This window comes from Aspergillus caelatus (genome assembly GCF_009193585.1).
Source record: "Aspergillus caelatus strain CBS 763.97 unplaced genomic scaffold BDV27scaffold_96, whole genome shotgun sequence".
Classification (NCBI taxonomy): domain Eukaryota; kingdom Fungi; phylum Ascomycota; class Eurotiomycetes; order Eurotiales; family Aspergillaceae; genus Aspergillus; species Aspergillus caelatus.
The window spans coordinates 45,718-65,782 of record NW_022475359.1 but is presented as its reverse complement, the minus strand read 5'-3'; the positions used below and the strand labels follow the sequence as shown (position 1 = coordinate 65,782).

General features: G+C 48.8%; 5 protein-coding genes and 1 non-coding gene across 6 annotated transcripts; 2 read left to right on the top strand and 4 right to left on the bottom strand.

The window, feature by feature from the left end:
* Positions 1 to 568: 568 nt before the first annotated feature.
* Positions 569 to 2,674, bottom strand: BDV27DRAFT_172553 (multicopper oxidase; the record flags this gene model as incomplete). Its single annotated transcript, XM_032075892.1, has 6 exons — positions 569 to 1,637; positions 1,691 to 1,824; positions 1,883 to 2,042; positions 2,091 to 2,261; positions 2,344 to 2,399; positions 2,480 to 2,674. 6 exons carry the CDS (start codon positions 2,672 to 2,674, stop codon positions 575 to 577), a joined length of 1,779 nt encoding a protein of 592 aa, XP_031927233.1. The 3' UTR covers positions 569 to 574.
* A 2,802-nt stretch (positions 2,675 to 5,476) lies between these two features.
* BDV27DRAFT_128908 (putative SH3 domain protein (Cyk3)) lies at positions 5,477 to 8,889 on the top strand. The gene has a single exon (XM_032067077.1). It carries the CDS (start codon positions 5,612 to 5,614, stop codon positions 8,489 to 8,491), a length of 2,880 nt encoding a protein of 959 aa, XP_031927232.1. The 5' UTR covers positions 5,477 to 5,611; the 3' UTR covers positions 8,492 to 8,889.
* Positions 8,890 to 9,125: 236 nt separating this feature from the next.
* Positions 9,126 to 10,562, bottom strand: BDV27DRAFT_172548 (putative exopolyphosphatase; the record flags this gene model as incomplete). The annotated part of the gene is made up of 1 exon (XM_032075891.1): positions 9,126 to 10,562. Exon 1 carries the CDS (start codon positions 10,524 to 10,526, stop codon positions 9,126 to 9,128), a length of 1,401 nt encoding a protein of 466 aa, XP_031927231.1. The 5' UTR covers positions 10,527 to 10,562.
* A 209-nt stretch (positions 10,563 to 10,771) lies between these two features.
* On the bottom strand, positions 10,772 to 10,845 carry BDV27DRAFT_t119. Its single transcript has one exon. It is a non-coding gene; the product is annotated as a tRNA-Ile (tRNA).
* A 420-nt stretch (positions 10,846 to 11,265) lies between these two features.
* On the top strand, positions 11,266 to 12,182 carry BDV27DRAFT_128906 (1-aminocyclopropane-1-carboxylate deaminase/D-cysteine desulfhydrase; the record flags this gene model as incomplete). The annotated part of the gene is made up of 1 exon (XM_032067076.1): positions 11,266 to 12,182. A coding segment is annotated over exon 1 (727 nt), but the record flags the coding sequence as incomplete, so codon positions are not given.
* Positions 12,183 to 12,688: 506 nt separating this feature from the next.
* Positions 12,689 to 18,915, bottom strand: BDV27DRAFT_117663 (putative PHD transcription factor (Rum1)). The gene is made up of 5 exons (XM_032064715.1): positions 18,094 to 18,915; positions 17,033 to 17,948; positions 16,883 to 16,977; positions 14,155 to 16,829; positions 12,689 to 14,084 (listed from the first exon to the last, which is right to left on the bottom strand). The coding sequence occupies exons 1-5, from the start codon at positions 18,457 to 18,459 to the stop codon at positions 12,953 to 12,955; spliced, it is 5,184 nt and encodes a 1,727-aa protein (XP_031927229.1). The 5' UTR covers positions 18,460 to 18,915; the 3' UTR covers positions 12,689 to 12,952.
* Positions 18,916 to 20,065: the final 1,150 nt, after the last annotated feature.

The following is a 20,065-nucleotide window of genomic DNA, read 5'->3' as shown; positions in this document are numbered from 1 at the left end:
TTTGCTAGCTACTAGTCTACTAGGTAGGAATAGGTTACAGGACTGCTTAGTTACCACATAAGATGTGCTCATCCGACTTCACCACATCATATCATATTGATTAAAGTATAACATACGTTGACTAGAAATCCAGTTCTAGAAGAGTCCGTATGTATTCGAACAGCTAATCTGGCTGCGTCAATAAGCACCAGCATACTACGGTATTAGATACCACCATGTTATCAATAAACACATTATCTCATATCAAATACTATGTAACATCGGAGCAACTGGAAGAATCGAACAGCAGGGGAAATGGTGCAATCATTTACCATTTCGAAAAGGGCAAAAAAAGAAAAAACTGGATCTTTTGTAGACACACTTTTCTAACGTTACATCTACTTCCTATCCGAGCCCTAACCCATGGCTATCAATACAGCGGTTCCGCTTAAAACTCTATCGATAATGATGATTTATCTCTTGAAAATAAGTCTCGAACAATCAGATATTAAGTAAAATTACGTATTATATACAGAGGCAAACCCCGAAGGTGATTAGTCATATATGACAAGCCTCGATCTGGAAGGAAAAAAGATCAAAGAGCATATTCCGGTGGAACCTCTGGCCATTCGTCGACGCCATCAAGTAAAGCAACCCCCATACCATTGGCTAGATGTGTTTCAATATGGCAATGGATGAGGAAAGGACCCGGGTTAACCACTTGGTATCGAATGACCATCCATCTGGGACCAAGAAGACCCAGTACCATAAAAGTATCTCGCAACCGCGGTCGCTCAAATTCGAAGAGCTCCGGTCTCTCCGTGGCTGCCTCGGCGACACTCGTCCAGTTGAAGAACCCATCGCCTTCCCCGACGATGAAGGCTTTGTTCGAGTGCTTGTGAATGATATGGGGCGCCTGAATAGGTGGGGTGTCCGGCATTATACCAACCTGAAGCAAAACATCAACCCAGGTTCCATTCTGAGTTTGAACGGTAACTTTATCGCCCAAGTTCTCCTTCGCGGTTAGATTGTAGAGGATCGGATCGTCGTAGTTGGCCATAACGTCATACAGCTGCTTCCCTTCAAGTGTCCACTGATATGCCGACTCTCGCCGACCAAAGGTGAGGTTGATCAGCTGGTCGGCAGTTGTCGGAAGCTGGATGCTGGGGTACGGTATCAACAGACTCTCGTTTAAGGCGATCACGTCAGCGGTTGTGTTTAACCCGCCATAATCGACATAGGGCTCGGATTCTCCAGTTTGATTACTACCCTTGTATCTCATAGTGGCAAAGCCCGCGATGATTTGATCAGCATTTGTGTCGGGGATCCTAATCGTATAGTCTTTCGGGGTCTTGTCGAGTTTAACCATTGCAGAGTAGCGCTCGCCATTGTACATCACCATAGTGTGTGCGAGTTGAGGCTCAATGTAATGGCCGTCAACTTCGTAGATCCACATAGGGTGCTCGTCGATAGATGCGATAAAAGCTTTAAGCCATGCGGCACTGATAAATTTCATACTGACCCATCCGTCCTTTGGATCAACTTCAATTACTTCATGAGTCCCAGCTGTGGCGACGCAGCCTGACTCTAGCCCAGGTGGAACCTTTGAATCGTTTCGGGGGAAACTTCCTTGGGTCTTGTAGATTTTGGGATAGCACCTTTCAATTGTTCATTAGAGAGATATCGGCTTTTGTTGGGGAGAAAAACATACCCTCTATCTGTTAGAGGCAGATTATCAATGGAGGCTTTCAAATAGTCCGTTTGGAGGCTGTTGATAAAATCGGCTCCAGGACAATGCACGCGCCCTCGCCCGTTAATCAGAATACTGTCAACACAGCTGATGGACTATTGTCAGTAAAATGACCTATTTGCTCTAGTAACGGGGTCCGTACAAAAGATCTACCCCACTCTCCTCCATGATTGTTTGGTATTCCTCTGAAGTATAATGTGACCAGTCCGATAAAATGACAAGCTTCGGGTCACTCTCTGCTTTTTGCATGGCTGCAATATCCTTTTCATCATCGGATATCAAGTGAAACGGCTGTGGGACCTCGGGAGCGGGGCTTATCATGTCAGCTTTTGCATATATTTGAGGTCATCTCAGTACACACTTGATCCAAATAGCTCCATAGAGACCGTCCGCCATCAGGGATCTGGCGTGGGCATGATACCAATATGTACCATATTCTGTGGCAGTCCATCGGTAGGTAAATGACCCTCCAGGTAAAATAGGCTTCTGCGTCAATCCAGGAACGCCATCCGACCACGGGGTGTTTAGTTGCCTGTACACAATTAGAGTCCCGTCATTGAGTAACCAGGCTCAAGGCTGAGCATTAGAAGAAATGGTCGCAGTGCTGTACATACTCTATCCCATGAAAATGAACGGTAGCATTGAAGGGCATCTGATTATGCACCGTGAACTATAAAAGATTAGTAAATAGAAATATGTGGCGAACAATGACGAAAGGATATATATATATCTATCTATCTGAAGACGTACCTCAACATCATCGTATTGGTTCAGTGTCAACTGAGGGGCGGGGAATTGGTCATTCACGAAGATCATATCTCGAAGGTTGCCATCTGGAGCTCCTTTCGCCCAAGTCAGATCCACTTCGAATTTCACAAGCTCTGCCAATACTGAAGGAAGCACATTGGCACTGAGCAAGGCCACAAGGGATTTCAAAGGCGCCATTTTTGCAGCGCACTCTAGTGACACATAAGATAGTTAATTAGTAGATAGAAAGACGTCTTGAGAAACATATTGTCCCATTTGAAATACTTTTCCGAGCATCTTATATAAACACGTCTCATATTAGCCAAGAATCAAGTATGTGCATGAAATGCTATGTCGGCCGGAAGCGTAGGAAACATTATTAACAATCTGAGAACGGGCATTCTTTAAGTTGAACTAGTTCTGGAATTGAGTTGCGGGACCCATACGATAATACGAGATTCAATATCAATAGAATGAGACAATGATAACTATGAAGGTTATTTATCCTCTTTGTTTGTTTGTTTGTTTGTTTGTTTTATTTTTCTATCTCCTTATAGTAGTAGTGGTTTTTTTTTTTTTTTGTGGTGATTGCAGAAAGTCTATGATGATTGATTAAATACAAACATGTGCCGATTATCAAATTGATTGAATACACCCCAACCACCTCCCCCCCTCCGGTGGACGGGAAAAAAAAAATAATAACATGTCAAGACTGTCAAATTCCTACATCGTAGACGATTGCATTACTACCTGCATTGTATTGCAGAATGCACCCTTTGCCTGGGGGAATTGCTCCGTTCACAATACATGTGTCAAACTATTTGAAGCAGCTAAGCCACAGGCATATATGGAGTAGTTGTCACCTACAGGAAGACGAAGTGGTGTGTACCTGTTACTGTTTTTGGTGCAGCAAAGCAAGGGAGAAAATTCTACATGTTCAAGGGAGGATGACTGGAATGTCAATGAACCCGAGACCATCGTCCCCGTGTGGGAAAGTAGAGACCAGCCGCATATTAGGGCTTTTCTATGTTTCCCTTTCCTTCGTTGTCCATAGACGCAATCTTCTCAGATTGGCTCATAGCCAGTGAGGCGTGAAGCTACACAAGTCAACTACGAATACTACTTTCGAGTTTGGAATCCAGCATTGTTCGAATCGAGGCAAAGGACTGTCGAAACCTTAGAGTCAAGGATAGAGAGGGATTTCACCCCCAGTGTCTCACAATCATAATGTAAATGAATCAAAAGATTGACCCTTGCAACAAATCGCTTCTGAGGTCCTTGCGGGCTTTTTTGTTGTTACAGTTTCTTATGCATATACAGATAATAAGTCTATCAAAATAGAATATGATTGGAAATTCAACCGCACGCTGTCCATGGGTTGCTACGCGGGTAGTGGAGAGGATAAACCATGGATCGCCTGAAGAGAAGGGGGGAGTTTCAGCCTTCAGGGTCTCTCTCATTCAAACAATACGCTAGATCTAGATAGTCTAAGAAAATCAAAAAAAGGCCCCTCTAGACGGTCTCCCTTACATTGGTCAAGACTAAGCACTTCTATAGTTATTGAAGTAGGAAAAGTAAAAAAAAGAAAAAGAAAAAGAAAAAAGACATGTTGGAAAAGAGTTTTAGTATAATCAAGGATCTTGATTGATCACGGGGGACAGTGCGCATTAAGCTTATCGATAAGCCCGGCGACTAGTCCCAAACGGGCGCCCACGTAAACACCAAAACAATTCGGGCCTCACCGTGACTTCAGCTCTCGCTCTCTCCCTCCGTCACTCCTCCTTCGCTTCGGACCCTTGCACGACTTGCTGCTTCTTTTCACTTTATCGTCGGACATTTAGTTTTGCCTTCCATGTGAACTGATATGGGCAGGTAATGATTGCCTCTTTTTAATCTTATCGGTTTTTTTTTTCTCTCCATTATTGTCCGATTATCGTTTCTATTCTCATTCCTATCATGTTCCTGTTCCCTCCGTTGCACGGGTCCTAGTCCTTTCATAACTGCCTTTCATTTGACAACACTGCGCCACTGGGGACCTTCCTTACTATACCCTATCCCAAAATTGGCTCAACCACCTTGGCGCACTCTTTTGATTGATTGATTGCGCAACTCATTGTTCCTAACACTTAGTGAATCCGGTGCTTTATCTCCGACTAACGCCACCTTCTCTCTCCTCGCTCATACTCACCCGCTATGACCCCAAGCGCACCTCAGTTGCCCTCCCGGTTCCCATGCTGGTGTCGAGCTGTCTATTCGTGGGGCGGGGAAACCAAGCGTGATCTGGGATTTGTGGAGGGGGATCTGATCGAATGCCTCAATGCGGGAGATGGCCAGTGGTGGATGGGTCGGTTACGACGAGATAGGCGCATGGTGGGGCTGTTTCCATCCAACTTCGTCGAGGTCCTAGGGGAGGATTTTGTTCCAGTCAGTCGGACAACAACCGGTCCTGTGATTCAAGCAGCTCAATCGCCGATTACAAATCCTACTTCAGCTCCTAAAAAACAAAAAACAGTGTTTAGGAAGCCTTTCCAGGCACATAAAGAAGCGCTTGCGCCCTCGGGCGAGCTCTCGAGGAATGGGACTTCAACATCCCTAGTCAAGAGTTCAATCCCGCAAACACCACCTCGTGATGGCAGTCATCCCCGGAAAGTCAAGGCTCTGCGCACCCCCGCAAGCTCGGTGAGGCAATCAACTCCTACTGCTAGACCCTCACGATCCAGGCCACCTTCACGTGCGATATCGCCTCGTCCCCCACAAGAACCCGATCTTCCGTCAATTTCCACCCCCATCACCTCAAATCAGACAGTCTCCCGACCTAGGCCTCCGTCGCGAGCAGTCTCCCCCCGCCCACTGGAAGCCGATATACTGCCCCCCACAGTCCCCACTGGGCAGGATCTCGTGATTTATAGGCCTCCCTCTCGTGCTGCGTCTCCTCGGCCTCTAGACGAGTCTGATATGATACCACCTTCAGTACCTAGACACAACGTATCTTTGTCCCGGCCAACATCCCGCGAAATCTCTCCACTGCAGCTTCAGGAACGTGAAGAGTCGCCGCCGCCACCACCTCCTCCCCCACACAGAGTCGCTGTCAATCGTCAACCGTCCATAGAAATAGGTGTCCCGACTCGCTACGACATGAACGACCGTTATGTGACGATGCCGAGGACCCCCTCTCCAGCGGCACATTCAGATGTGAACGGACATACACCCTCTCCCCTGCGAGATGCAATGGAAGACGTCATGACATCTTTAGAGGATATGGGCATGTTCCGAGAGACTCATTCGCCATCTCCTCAGCCGATGTTTGACAACCCATGGTCACCGGATGCTTATGACAATCTGCGGGACAGTCGATCTTTGCAGGTCATGAGTCGCCCATTAACCTCATTGGGATTTGATGGTGAGAAGGAGTATCAATATCATGGTGGCCAGCCGAATAGGAGCAGCGTATACGCACAGGACCACTTCCTCGACGGACCTCCACAAATAAACAACTATGTGCAAAGGATGGAAAGCCGGCTTCGTCAAATGCAGGAGCAAAGCCGAAGAGGGTCTGAAGATGTACAAATGCCAGAGGATGATGAGGAACCTCCTCCGCCACCTCCCCGAAATGTTCCTTACCACGGAAGACACAATTCCATTCCGGCTCAGTACCCCTATCTAAAGAACCGCCGTTCTGGGCAGGACATGAGAGCGGAAATGCTCAACCGGAGCTACACTAATAAGTCGAGTACTACAAATTCTTCGAGTGGCGTGCAGAGTAACGGTACCAACATCACAACGAGCACCGAACGAACCAGTCAGAGCCTTATGAGTGGTCCATCAGCCGGCGGATTTAGTGCGACCAGCGCAGGTAGTTATGCCCGGAGGGGGATCGGAGCAAATGAGCGACCCAATACCGCACTAGACACTTTCCGCACAAGAGGCTTCAGTGATGTATCAAGAGTTCCGCGACCCGAAACCCCCCTAACCGGAGTATCATACCATTCGAGTCATAATACCTCTCGACAGGGCGCTTCATCAGCCATTCCCTGGTCACCTTCGGGCACCGGACCCGAAGAGTCTGCCGGAGTATTCGGAGGCCTTTCCACCCCCAAAGCCAAAAAACAAGGGTTTTTCAAAAAGATCTTTGAATCTGCAAAAACCGGTGCCGCTAATGCCAGAAGCAGCATTGCAGTTGGGCAAAATGGCGGGTCCTATTCACCTACGAAGGGTAGAGCGATTTCTCCAATCCGCTCTTCACACTCCCACCGTGATACTGCTCGGGAGATGGGACTCGGCAGTAATGGTATTGATTGGGTCCAAGTGCGGCGCGATGTGAACCGAGCAAGCTCTCCCAGCCGAAACGAAAGAATGGAGAGAGTTGAGCGGTGCCACATGATGGATTATCCAGTTATCTACGCGGTGGAAGAGCTCTATGAGACTGCTGAAGGTGATGAAAGCATTGATGGTCTACCAATCAGTGAGCCTACCAACTTTGGCTCTGTCAATTTATCCCTTGTCGACAAGAGTGCTCGATTCGTTAACAGCCTTCCCCCAATGACCAACCCTATGAGTCTCGCGCAAGGGTATGTCTGTCGGCCTTACAAGAGTGATGTTCAAAGGCTTCGCGCCATCTTCACTTGGGTCAGTGAGAAGATTGCTTGGGATGAGCCTGTTGAAGAAGTCGGAATGGATCTCAAACGGGTACTACAGACAAAAAGGGGAAGTCCTCAGGAAGTTGCATTCCTCGTTAGAGAAATGTGTGCCGCGGTTGGCTTGCATGCCGACGCAATAAAAGGGTATCTCAAGTCTCCTGGTGAATTATTTGACTTGGACAGCCTATCCCGAGCCAATCATTGGTGGAATGCCGTACTGGTTGATGGTGAATGGCGCATCATGGACTGTTCGTTAGCAAGCCCAACCAACCCGCGGAGGAGCCAGTTCGTTACCAACAACCCTTCGTCGGCAGAAAGTTGGTATTTCCTCGCCCGTCCTCTGGAGATTTGTTATACACATGTACCTCTTTCTCATGAAGAACAACACATCTGCCCTCCTATTTCCCCCGACGTGCTTCTTGCTCTGCCTACTACTTGCCCAACATATTTCAAGATGGGCCTGCAGTTTCCTGATTACGATACCAGTGTTGTCCGAATTGAAGGTCTGGAAGTCTTACAAATCCGTCTCTTCGTACCTCCAGATGTAGAGTGTGCCGCCGAAATCGAAGCTCCCGCTTTCGCCCGGGACGCAGATGGTGACTTCTTTGAAAGTGGAGAGGTGGTACGCAAGCGTGCCCTGGTCCAGCCCGACTGGGTCAACGGTCAAAAGCGTATCACTGTCAAAGCCATTTTACCAGGCGACGAAGGACAGGGCACGCTCAAGGTGTATGCGGGAAAGAAAGGGCTGATGCACTCCAGCCGGGATATTCCGCATCCTCTAGCTCTCACGCTCCCAATTATTCATGCTGGGGAGAATCCACCATATGATTTCGTGCTCCGTCATCCAACTCCTCATGCCCAGCGCCACGATTTGTATATCATGCAGCCCCAGTGCGCAAGGCTTGCAGTCAACAATACCTTCGTCTTCGCCGTACGACAACATCCTTCCTCCCCGTCATCTTCGTCAATGAGCAATGAAGCAGGTGTCAGTGGGCGAATCTCTCCATCTGTGTTCTCTCGACCCGCCAGTGCACTTAGCATGGTCTCCAGCTCTGCTGGTGGGTCCTCCGTGTCTACCGTCTCGAATGAATTCTCCGCGTCGACGTCAGCTATCTCATCGGGTCGGTCGGCCTCCGGGCGCGAGAAACCGGCCAAATTAGCGATACAATCGCCATCAAACAAGATCCTACGGTTGACTCGAAAAGCCGACCACATGATCAGTGCCAACTCCAATGCCGAATCGGGCACCGATGCTACAGCTGACGGTAGTGTCTGGGAAACGGTCATTAAGATCGGGGAACGGGGTACCTGGAGAGGCTTGGTCCTCGCGGATCGCGTCGCCCGGTGGTGTGTCTTCTGTGAATGGGAATGTTTTTAGAATCTAGAACATTCCCGACTAAATCTCGTTTACCAGTCGCGTTCACGAAATACTCACGATATCTTGACCTTGCTTCTCCCAGGCCCGATGTTTTTCTCCAGATGATCCTCAACAATAGAGACCAAACTGGTCCAATTTTTCCTTTGATATATTCTTTTTCCTTACCGATTACGCTCCTTGCTTAACGGTTGCATGCATTGCATTATCTGAGTCGGGGTTGGGGTCCTGCATAGTTGCATCAAGAAATGTTCATTTGGTTTGGTCGGGCTTACCCTAGACGGGCAGCATCATGGATTCAGGTTATGACATATATGGAGTTATCAGGTATATTCTCAAGTCTATGGAGCCGGTGTTCAACGTGTGATTATCCATTCTACTTACTTTCCTTCTTCTTTTTTTTTTTTTTTTTTTGGTTCTCTTTTTGCACATTATCTTGGTGAATGGGGCATGTTGAATGGTTGGACAACACGCTTAGCGGTTAGATTCGGACGCTGTTTACCTAGACTTGGAGAGGCGTCGGTGCGAATGTCTTCTCAGTTCATTGCGTGGAATAGATGTATTTGTAACGCTGGTATGTCCGATGAGAAAAAATGATAATGTACTTCTTAGAATTAAATGTCTATCCAATTAGTCTCTATCTCAGAGAGGTCACAGCTTCCCGCATCATCGGCGCAACCTGCTTCCTGCTCTTCGTAATATCCGTTGCTGTCCAGATATGCCTCCACTTATGGGTACCGTCGCTGTTAAGAGAGTTATGAATAGCCTTCGACAGAGCCTCCCCGTCACCATCGAGAGAAGACCACTCCTCGAGACCCAACTGCGAGCTGGACTGCTTAACAAAATTCTTCAGCGCATCAACTGCAAGGCCCTCGTCAAGCGCACACACAAACAACTCCCTATGAAACTTGTCATCATTCGAACTAAACGCCGCCATGACAACGACAATGCCCAGTTCCCGTTTCGCGGCAAACTCGTACACTGCATCCAGGAACTCTTGCGGGGACCCTGCCTTCCGAACAACCCACGGAATCGACCTGACCATAGAGCAGAAGCCGATATTGAGGGGTGTCCCTGGTTCGCGGGAAGACGTCTCGACCCATTGCTTATAGTCGCGATCCAGGATCTCATCGACCGTCAGAAGATCCAGGCTGTTTTGCTTTGCCTCGAGGACTTGCGCATAGAGCTTATCTTTGTCGGTTGTCTCCTTGTTGAATTTGGGGGTCAGGAAATCCACGGCTCGGGTGTCAAATTGGGTTACTTTGTCTTTGGCTGTGAGATTGGCGGTATCAATCAGAATTGGGGTTACGGCAAGTGAGGCTACTTGCTCCTCAGCCGCCATCCGTGGGGCTTGGGCTTCTTTTGCTCTTCCCTCCGACCACCTTCCCCTCTTGTTCAGCGTGTGTATAACAAGCGACGTGCATGATCCGCTCTTCTCAATGACTTTCGGTTCGATATCGGGTCGAAGGAATCCATCGTCTTGGTGATGGTCAATGCAACCTATCACATTGAACTCAACCGTCGGTAGCCCGTCTAAACTACCTTTTCCTTTCCGTCCGTCCAGTGTGCCGTTCGGCAGCGCATTCCAGTCTACAAGAACTGCGTCGGCATTTATCTGGTATTCTCCATCAACCTTTCCATTCTCTTTTAAGTGTGTATTGAAATCTGCCACGGTGAGGATATGGTCGTGGAGGATCGCCCCGGCGGATTCGGATGTCTCCTCCCATGGTTGTTCATCTCGCGCCGGGGGATGAGTGGACAACCATAAAGCTTTGACGAACTCCGGTCGCAATCGGCGCAGTTCAGAGCCCGATGGAACATTCGGTAGGTTTATCAAGGGAACATGGTGCCGGTCAGTGTTGTTGGCGAAGTATGAGTAGGTTATCGCGGAGATAATAGAGTCGAGGTCCGCGGAGGGATTACCGATGACGTATACGGGTGCTTCTGCGCGTGTCAATGCGCCGGAGAGAAACCGGCGATGTGTCTGCAGGGCGGATTTTAAGAACCGGAAAAGAGTGTGTTCGGAATTATTGGCCATTGCGTGGGTTTGTGTTTTGTTATTGCCCGCGGTGTTGACGGTGGGTGACGTTGTTGATGGTGATAAGCGATAAGAAAAATATATATGTACAAGTGGGCAGAATATTACCGCTGATCATTCGTCACAACAATCTATACAATCGACTGAAAAAAAAAAAAAAAAAAAGTAAAAAGTAAAAGGGAATGAACAGTTTTCGCTCCAATATTGGATATTGGATTATTAAATATGATGAGAGCAAAAAGAAATGGTCCCAGAGAGGCTCGAACTCTCGACTTCTGAGTTATTAGCTCAGCACTCTAACCGACTGAGTTATGGGACCCAGTTGTTGATACCGGCCATGAATTCCACTCTGATATAGCATATCTTGACTCTGTTGCCCGATATATACTTCTCCCATTACCTCACATCTCTCCAAATCAACAAACCAGCTCATCAACCAACATGTCGTTTTCTCTCCCAGAAACCTTTTCGAAGCTCCCCAGATATCCTCTGCTATATCCCTCCCCATCTCCAATCCACCCTCTCCCAGCACTAACCAGACATCTCAATCACAACCCCAAAGCCGCCCCCGCAGTCTCCCTCTTCGCCAAGCGCGAAGACCACTCCTCCCCACTCGCCTGTGCAGGCAACAAGTACCGCAAACTCGAGTACATCGTCCCTGACATCCTAGCTAATTCAAGTCTGCATGTACTCGGAGCAAGGTCAGAAGCAAAGGCTACCACCACCCTGGTGACCGAGGGTGCTATCCAAAGCAATCATACAGTGCAAGTCGCCTCGGTAGCACGACGCCTCGGCCTCGAAGCAATTGTTATCCTCCATAAAGCTACGGGGGGTGGTTTAACTGCTAGTTCAGATAAGAATGCTTTTCTACGCACAGGTAACGTGCAAATTGCCCGGCTTTTAGGTGCGGAGGTGCGGATGCTTGAGGATAGTTCGACGGTGGATGAAGGGGATCCAATCACGCCTATTCTGGAGGAATTGCGTGCTCAGGGAAAGGTCCCCTACTGGATTCCTTCGGGGGCTAGTTTACATCCCTTAGGTGGGCTGGGCTATGCGCGGTGCGCTTTTGAAATTGCGGCGCAGGAAAAGGAGCAATTGGGAGAAAATGGCCGATTCGACTATATATTTGTTGCATGTGGGAGTGGAAGTACCGTGGGAGGCTTGATTGCGGGATTCAGATTACTGCAAAAGCTTGAGGCACAGACACGACAGGATGAAAATGCAGAGAGGGTTATAGGTCGTAAGGTCATCGGGATCTTGAATTCCCCTACCAAGCCGCGAGAATATCATGAAGGTCGAGTGCTCAACTTTGCCCTGCGTGCGGCACACCTCATTGGACTGGACCCTGAGCGGGACGTCACACCGGAAGATGTTCATTTAGACGATCGGTTTGCTGGCACAGCCTACGGAGAGCTGGACCCGACGTCCAAGGAGATCTTGGCTTTGATAGCGCAGGAAGAAGGAGTTATCGTTGATCCCGTGTACACCGTCAAGGTCATGAGAGGCGTCATGCACTGGGTACAGGAGGGCGAACTCACCAGAGACTGGTCACGCCGCCTAGGGACCTCGCCCAGCGAAAATCGAGTCAATGCGCTGTTTATCCATACCGGGGGGCAGTCGGCCCTAAGTGCGTATGCAGACATAGAGTGACGTGACAAAGGCGAGAATGTCAGTTTAAGTAAACTAATGTCTATTCATTAAAGGTACAGAATAACGGTAGTCTGACTAGTATTACACGGGGCACAGGGCGAAACAAAGCAAAGACACGAGGAATCAAGTAGACATGAGCATACCACTCGACGATACCAGCGCACAGAGACGGGCTTGTTTGACCCTATAAAGGTCTGAGTGATGGAATCAGATAACAGGTCATAGGCTATCACTGTAGGCTCACCCATGTAGATATAAAACGATGCAAAAATCAATCGAAGCAAAGAAGGAAAAAAGAGTAAAATAAAATGAAATAGAAAACAAAATAAAGGGGAAGAAAAAAGACCACGCGCGCGTTGAGAAATTGCCAGCTCCCCAGACACCCCACATTTTTTTGATACACCCGGTCCATGTAAGCAGACGTAAAAGCCATGGCGAAGAAAGAGCGAGAAAGAGAGGAAGAAGGAACAGACCGCTGAGTCGCAACAAATAAAATGATTGTCAAAACCAGCTGACAAGGAAAGCACGTACGAATTGAGTGCGTCTCGGGAACATCAATACCATAATATCTTTACATCAAGAACACAAAAGTAAGCCTCCCTGGAGACTTGTAAAGGCAACGCCCTGGAATGTCGGATCATGCGGAAAACCATGGATCAAACGCAGTCTTTCGATCAAACTCGTTTTAGTAGATATCGTTATAGTCGCATCGTTGTCATGAATGCTCAAAGCAAAAAACTGGAAGAACCCATAAGGGATTAATCTCGGAAACAGTGTTATAGGTCCTCTGTACTGCGATCGGCCTCAGCTAAGCCATTGACTTCCGCACTAGACTTATCGTCCCGTGGCTCTTCGTCCTGCGGAGTTTCAGAACGATCCCCATTGCTCGCATCAAGTACTTCCAGAGCCTCATTAGCATGTGTGTTCTCCATGAGCTCTGGTTCTTGCGCTGGGCCCGGCTCAGGCTCTGCATCTTGATTTGTCAAATCTGCGAAGACATCGTCAAGGTTCTGCCGAGGACTGCTGTCAAAGGGATTTTCATTATCGACATCGACCCCTGGTGGCCCGTCATCAGGGTCCCTATTGAACCGTGGAGAGCTAAAGAGAGAAGCATCAAGCCCTTGATGACCTGGAGATGGGGACCGCGCAGGGAATGAAGGGGAGTGAGCGGCAGCATGTGGCAGGAAAGCAGAAGAGCTGGGAGCAAAGGCCGGTGTAGAGTCGCTTGCAGGAAGCGAATAATTGGCAGAGAAAGGATAAGGCGGGTTTTGGGCATCAGCCATCGGGGCTAATGTAGGTTCGCCACGATTTGAATCGGAATTTGAACCATCGCCTGGCGTCTGTGATTCAGGAAGCATGGAAGACTTGCCCGACTGTAAATCAATAGATTTACGGCTGGGTTGCTTTGTACGCAAATGAGGAGGAAGATCTTCGGGGCGGTCAACGCCGAGCTGTGCCATAATCTTCTGCTGTTTGGTTGGACGTGGCTTACGAGTCGAAAGAGACTGTTCCAAGATCGGAGGCGGTTCTGGTGCTACCGGAGCCCATTTATGGATCTCTTGTCGGAAGAAGTTGGTTTCGTATGCCAACAAGACCTCCGCACCTTCTATCTTTCGGAGATAGAATATCAATGTGGGAACCTCCTCGGTAGTGGTGCATGCGGCGTTGGTGAAGCCATGGAGAAAATCTCGAAACCCAACTGCTTGATTGATGATGTTGTCCAAGGTTTGTTCCTCATCAGGCTGGAAAGGCAAGCCTGCGATCTCGGCCTGCCAGTCTAGGAGATCTTCTAGCTTTGGACGAGCCGCATCTCGGGGTATTTTTTGGCGCCAATCGCAGATAGGGCAGGTATACTTATCGAACTCCTTGACTTTGCCCCTTGCAATCTTTAGGCACTTGCCGTGATACCTATTATTTAGGGTTAGTTAGTGCCCATAGTGTTAACTAACTGAAGGGGGAGGAGTAGGGGCAGACTGACCACTCGTGGCAGACTTCACACTCAATCATCATTCCAGCTTCAGAGTGTCTGCAAATACAGAAGACGTCTCGCTTCCGTGATTTCCCACCGCCCCACATGCTAGGAGTGATATTACTATTGTCTAACAAACCATCGGGGGTGTTATCTCGCGAAGAAGGTTCGACGGGGGGTCGACAGCGATCTTCCAAATCAAAACAATACGAGTTCCTCTTTTCAACATATTCCATATGCGACTTCAAGATATGCAGCGGGGCATTTGCCTTTCCGAATAATTTCTTGCCTTTTCTCATCCAATCCTCATGGCGCTTCTGCTCACGTTCCAGGTCAATGGCTCCAGTTGGCCGGCTGTTCAGCTCCTCAAGGGACTCCATGAGTTCGCGCACTTCCTTGTACTTGGGCCGATTCCTGAAATCTGGGTCCTTGCTTCTCTCATATAGAGACTGGATTTTCTTCTGCGCTTCACGCTGTTTTGTCAATATGGCATCTACCGCAGAAAGCGTCTCGGGGGAGACAGGGAAACGAGAAGCCTGTGCAGACAAGGCTTCCAGCTGCTGGTAATGAACAGCCTCTACAGACATCAATTCCTTGGCTTTAGCTTCCCAGGCCTCACCATGGCGGCATAGATCCTTAAAATAGAGCAGATGATCGTTGGTGTCCGACAAACCCAGCTGCTCACCAGCCAGAATTAGTTCTTGACAGTCCTTGAGTGTCAGGTACTGATCGCGCTTTCGACGCGCTTCCTCGTTCCATTTCATTTGCCGGAGAACATGCTCCAGTCCTTCAACCTCGGGAATATCCACATTAAAATTACGTGCGGACTCCACCAAATCTTCAACTTCCTGGACCGATCGAATGTGGGGGTTCATGAGGGCAACGTTAACGTCCTGGCGGAATTTCTCGATCTCGCGGGTCTTCTCTTCCAGAGAAGCCATCTGTGGACAGTCGAACGACAGTTTATCAGCCTCTGCAAGAAGGGCGTAGATATTTTCTACTCTGCGAACTTCACGATCACGTTCTTCCAGCTGCGCGGCCTTAGAACTACTTCTGCGCCAAGCCTTCTCATTTTTTCTCCGGTTTTGCTGCTTCCGGGTAATATAGTTGGTTGCTTCTTCAACCCACTTATCGCAGCGCTGGACGAAGGCCGCAAGATCTTGGAGACCAGGCAAATGGTATGGGATTTTCTCACCTTCACTCAATAGATTATGAAGGACCTTCAACTGTGGCCTAGGCTCATCTTCCAATGTCTTGTCGAGCTTCTCACCCCATGCTTCCGGGATCCTGGCACGGTCCTGTACTTTTTGCACCAAGGCCTTCAGAGCCTCATCACTAAATCGGTAACGTAATGTGTGATCTGGCCCAAGTTGCCTTTGTTTTAGTGGCTCTCCGCAACAAACACTTGTGTCGACATGCGACAAACAAACGGTTTTCCCAGTTTTATGGCAGCGAAATTGTGTCAGATAAGTATATGCTTTGCACCACTGGCACTGGTAATCTTCTTCAGGTAGGTCCTCATCTTCGACTACAAACTTCAGCTGGCAACCACCAATGTCCATGGCATCTTCGGAACCAAGCGTGCAATGGTGCGGAGTAACCTCTCGATGTCGGGAGAAAAATGCAGCGCGCTCAGAAAGCTCCCGTGTGCAGGTCCGCTGAAGGGCCGGAGACAACCATTTGGCAGTTGTAATGGATGTATCACGAGCTGCTGCCGTTAAAAGTAATTCGTCATGCGAAAAACAAGGATGTCGCCGGAAATCCTGTAGACGTTCCACACCCATTGCACCCCAAGGTTCCCAGTCTGCAGGTGCAAAGTTGACAGCCTCATTAAAATTAAAGCCATGATTGAATCCTGCGTGGTAAGCTTGGGGAAAGGTGATGACGAACTGCCCAGCTCGTTGATCAAGCGCGTACACGTTGACACCAGCCTTTCTGAGCTGATCTGGCGGCATCAAGGTAACTAGTTGGAAGAGAAGATCAGGCTGACCCTCGAAAAGCTCAGGGACTGCCTGCCGCATCGCTTCCTCGAACGCTTCTGCATCAGCTCCAGGAATGCCATACCAAGTTTTTGTGGCACCGAAGTGTTGATAGTTGGCCGAGTACGCGTAATGGTCTTCATTATGCCAGCAGAATGTTGAGAAACACATGCCGACATAAACCCAGGGGACTGTCATGCCAGAGATGTCCGACTTGATGTGGCGGAATAATGAGTCCCCGTGGAAAGGAAGAACATTCAGGTTCCACGGGTCAACTGAATAAGGATCGAGAGGATTCCGTTCAATAGTAGGAAATCCACTACCGTGAGTAGTCGAATGGATGTCAGCACCATACTCTACTTCAACGGTCTCTGTCAGGCTCTCCACCAATCTCCAGAACTCGCGTTCCACGTCGTCCTCAGACTCCCGTCTATGGCCGTTTAGGACAGGATCAAATGGCATCTTTGAGGCGAAGTAACTCTTTTTGAAGTTATTTGCCTTTTCTTGGAACTGTCTAAGCGAGTAGACTCCTCCTTCCTCGAAGCCAAACTCCCCTGTGCCTACCAGGCATTTTGGGCAGTGCCAATCGTATTCGGGAATGATAGTCAGAGGGGGATCAAGACAGTACTTGTGGTATCCTTGCTCGCAACTATCGCATACCAAGATCGAGGAGCTATCTTCCGATTTGCCACAATTCTCACATTTCTAGGTACAGTTAGCACATTATAAACACGATCGGCAACGTGATATCAGCTTACATCACCCGTCTTTCGGCCGTCACTCTTCCGTGCCCGGGGCGGGGCGGGCCGAAGAAGACTCATATGCGAACCGGCAATTGTAGGTAAAGGCGCATCTACGAAATCATTAGATGTCGAATACAATGATGGATGACAATAATGTTTACACACCTTTGCGAAGACGCTTACTACGCCGACCGTTCGGGTCGTCTCCATTCTCAGTTTGAGAACCACTTTCGTGGCTAATCGCGCGCTTTGTGTGATGGCCATGGCCATTAGACACAGGAGTCGAGATCGAAGGATGCTCAGCGACACTTTTCGGTGTCAAAGAGCCATTCTCTATTTCACGCTTTATGGTCGGATTGTTGTTTACTGCTACAAATGATGGTGACCGGTTGACAGCAGTAAATCCCGAACTAGCATTCACGGGCGTAAACCCAGAAGCTACTGGCCGAGGAGGCGTCGGCTCAATTGGAGGTGTTGGTTTATCTGGGGTTGCTTCAACCTCCCTCGGAGTGCTTTGCGGAGCGGACGGCGGGACACTCATTGTTCCCTTGGGTAGCATGTGTGGCGTGCCATTGTCAAGTGGTATGGGCTTCTTAGCCATAGGTGACTGATGAGGCGACGGTGTGTAAGGGCCACCATGTTCCAGCTCCAGTTGTTGCTGCACCCCGGGCTTAGCCACGCGGAGGTACTCTTCGTATGGCTGGAGCCATCGCTGATAGGAATTCTTCAGCGATGTTGAAAGTGAAGACATGATCTTGCCACTGTAGCCAAGATCGCGGCCAATCTCAGCCCACTTCTTCATCTTGCACACTTGGTCAAAGCCACCCCTAACCTCGACAGCCTTTTTCAACTTATACAAATCCAGAGGGCGTTTATCGACGCTCGGAAAACGGTTGAGATTCGTTCCATGTTGTTTGTGGAATTTGGCCAGCTGATCGAGGTAATTTAGATTTGCTCGGGTTCCTGGGTCCGGGTCAGAACTGGGCTGCGGAGCACCACCGGCGGCAGACGTGGCTGAACGCGGGGGCATACCTCCTTCAACCGAGTTGAGCTCCTGCCGGCGGGTTTTGAAGTGGAATCGCTGTAAGACTGTTTGTCAGCCTCTATGCCTCACTTATATTATTGTAAATTGGCAAAAGGTGAGAAAGGGATTTCTGTCCGAGCTGATAGACAGCCCTAGAGGTGTACCATGGCAAGCCAACAAACCATCAAACGCATGTACATACCTCTGTGTCAATGGCAAACGGCGGTTGCCAGCCTTCTGGTGGAATAATCCTGCAAATTCCATATTTCTTGCCTTCGGGCGCTATCTTGCGGATGTACTTTTCCGGGTCCTTGAATTCCTCCTCAGTCGGGCGAAACGTAGGGGCCTCTTGTAAACCGTGAGGTCGGATACGTTTACTTGGCTCTCGAGGGGCATTGGGTTGTCCCCGTCGCTCAACCGTGGACAAGTCAAGAGGCGTAGACCGTCGAGCACTTAAGGGTACATTGTGAGAATGCGACGGGTGAGTGCTAGAGGATCGGGTGGGTTGACGGCTCGCCGAAGGCTGTCCGCCAGTCGAGTTGCCTCCCGTCGAGGCCGGAGCCACCATTTCTTATATGCGACGGTCTGATCGTGGGCGGAAGAAAATTGCGCGTGTCTTATCGCAGATGGAAGGGGGCAGTCATCCGATGCGAAAGGCACATGAGAGAAAGGACAACCGTTGAGAAGTGGACAGATACGGAGGTTAAAGCAAGTGAGCCGACCGATTGAGGGAAGTAGTAAGGGCAGCGGCTATATATAAGGCACGCCGGGGGAGCAAGTTGATGATGGGGAGGATAAAGTAGATGTCCTAGGCACGGCCGAGATGAGCCCGGGAGGACAAAGAGTGTGGAGAATCTCGGAAGAGGGTCAAGAACCGGTAGCGTGTGCCACCAGACCAAGGGCAGGTCAGCGCAGGAAAGTAATCCTAGGTAGCAATTCGGTTGTTGATAGAGAGGAGGAGCTATGCGTGTAATTGTGAGTTAGCAACCTGTAACGATTGGAGGAATGATCGTAGATCGATGGGTTAGTGTTGAATTGTGTAAAGGTAAAGTAGGGCAGGTGGTTGGTTAGGTAAGTAATCCGACTAGTCACTCATGTCAAGTTAGTTGTACCTCAGGTTAGGTTCGGTAAGGTACTTACGGACGGGAAGTTATTCGATAGCGTCTAGTGTATGTGTAGGAATGAGATGCACACCTACCTAGGTACTAAGTAGTAGTAGTAGTACTAAACTGCCGGTTCAGGTCAGCTCCTCCGTCGACTAGTGCTATAGAGGGTATACAAGTGGGTGGATCGACCTTTGGAAGGAAGTCTCTTTTTTTTTTTTTGTTTGTTTTCAGAAGATAGAAGGAAAGCACCATCGAAAGGGATGCCAAACTAATGGAAGGGGGGGGTTGGAAAGCATGTTAAAAAAAAGAAGAAAAAAAAAAATAGAAAAGGTTATACCTAGGCTTCGATCCATGATTTGTATTGCAATTGCTTCGCTACTACTACTTTACTTCTGGGGCTGGTAGCGAAAACCCTTGAACCGTAATATCAGGTTCTCCGTATTACGGTATCGAAAGATATTTGCTGGCCGCAAACGGTGAGATGTGACGAGATATTGCCAAAATTGGAGATTGCACGTAGCTTCAGCTTCGTCACGGGCAATATGAAAAACATCTATTGCATTTCCTACGCTAGTTACAATAGTTGAAAAGCGAACATAGAATTCATTCAGCGAAAATCACTCTACCAAGCATCTTTGCAGGTCCAACTGAGAAGAGATTCGCACCGTAGGAGGGGGGAATAACTGCCCACATCGGCTTGACGGAAAGCTTTCTCTCCATTGGTACATACTGTAACGCAGGAGACGTATGAGGTTGGTAATTATTACCGCAGGCTATCCGGCTGTCCACTACTTAGTTTCAACCACAGGTCGGACTGAACTCGACTAATATCACTAGGTCGTGCCCATGAGAAGATTAACTTATCTGCCCACAAACAATACAGACTAGCTCACGAGATATGCAGAAACTTCTCCGTAAACCCGAGTCAATCTCCAGGAGAAAAGGATTTTCCCGGTAGGTCCCTGGGCCCTAGGTAGTAAGTAGTGGTGTATGGGGGACATGAAACAGTCAATTATGACACGTCAACCATGGTCCGGAACCGACCACAATAGCAATGATCCTAAAATG

Coding starts and splice junctions, on each gene's coding strand:
- BDV27DRAFT_128908 (XM_032067077.1), top strand. CDS start 5,612: ATGAACGACCGTTATGTGACGATGCCGAGGACCCCCTCTCCAGCGGCA.
- BDV27DRAFT_117663 (XM_032064715.1), bottom strand. CDS start 18,459: ATGGTGGCTCCGGCCTCGACGGGAGGCAACTCGACTGGCGGACAGCCT. Junction 16,830..16,882: donor ACGGCCGAAAGACGGGTGAT/GTAAGCTGATAT, acceptor AACTGTACCTAG/AAATGTGAGAATTGTGGCAA. Junction 14,085..14,154: donor TGTGAAGTCTGCCACGAGTG/GTCAGTCTGCCC, acceptor CCTAAATAATAG/GTATCACGGCAAGTGCCTAA.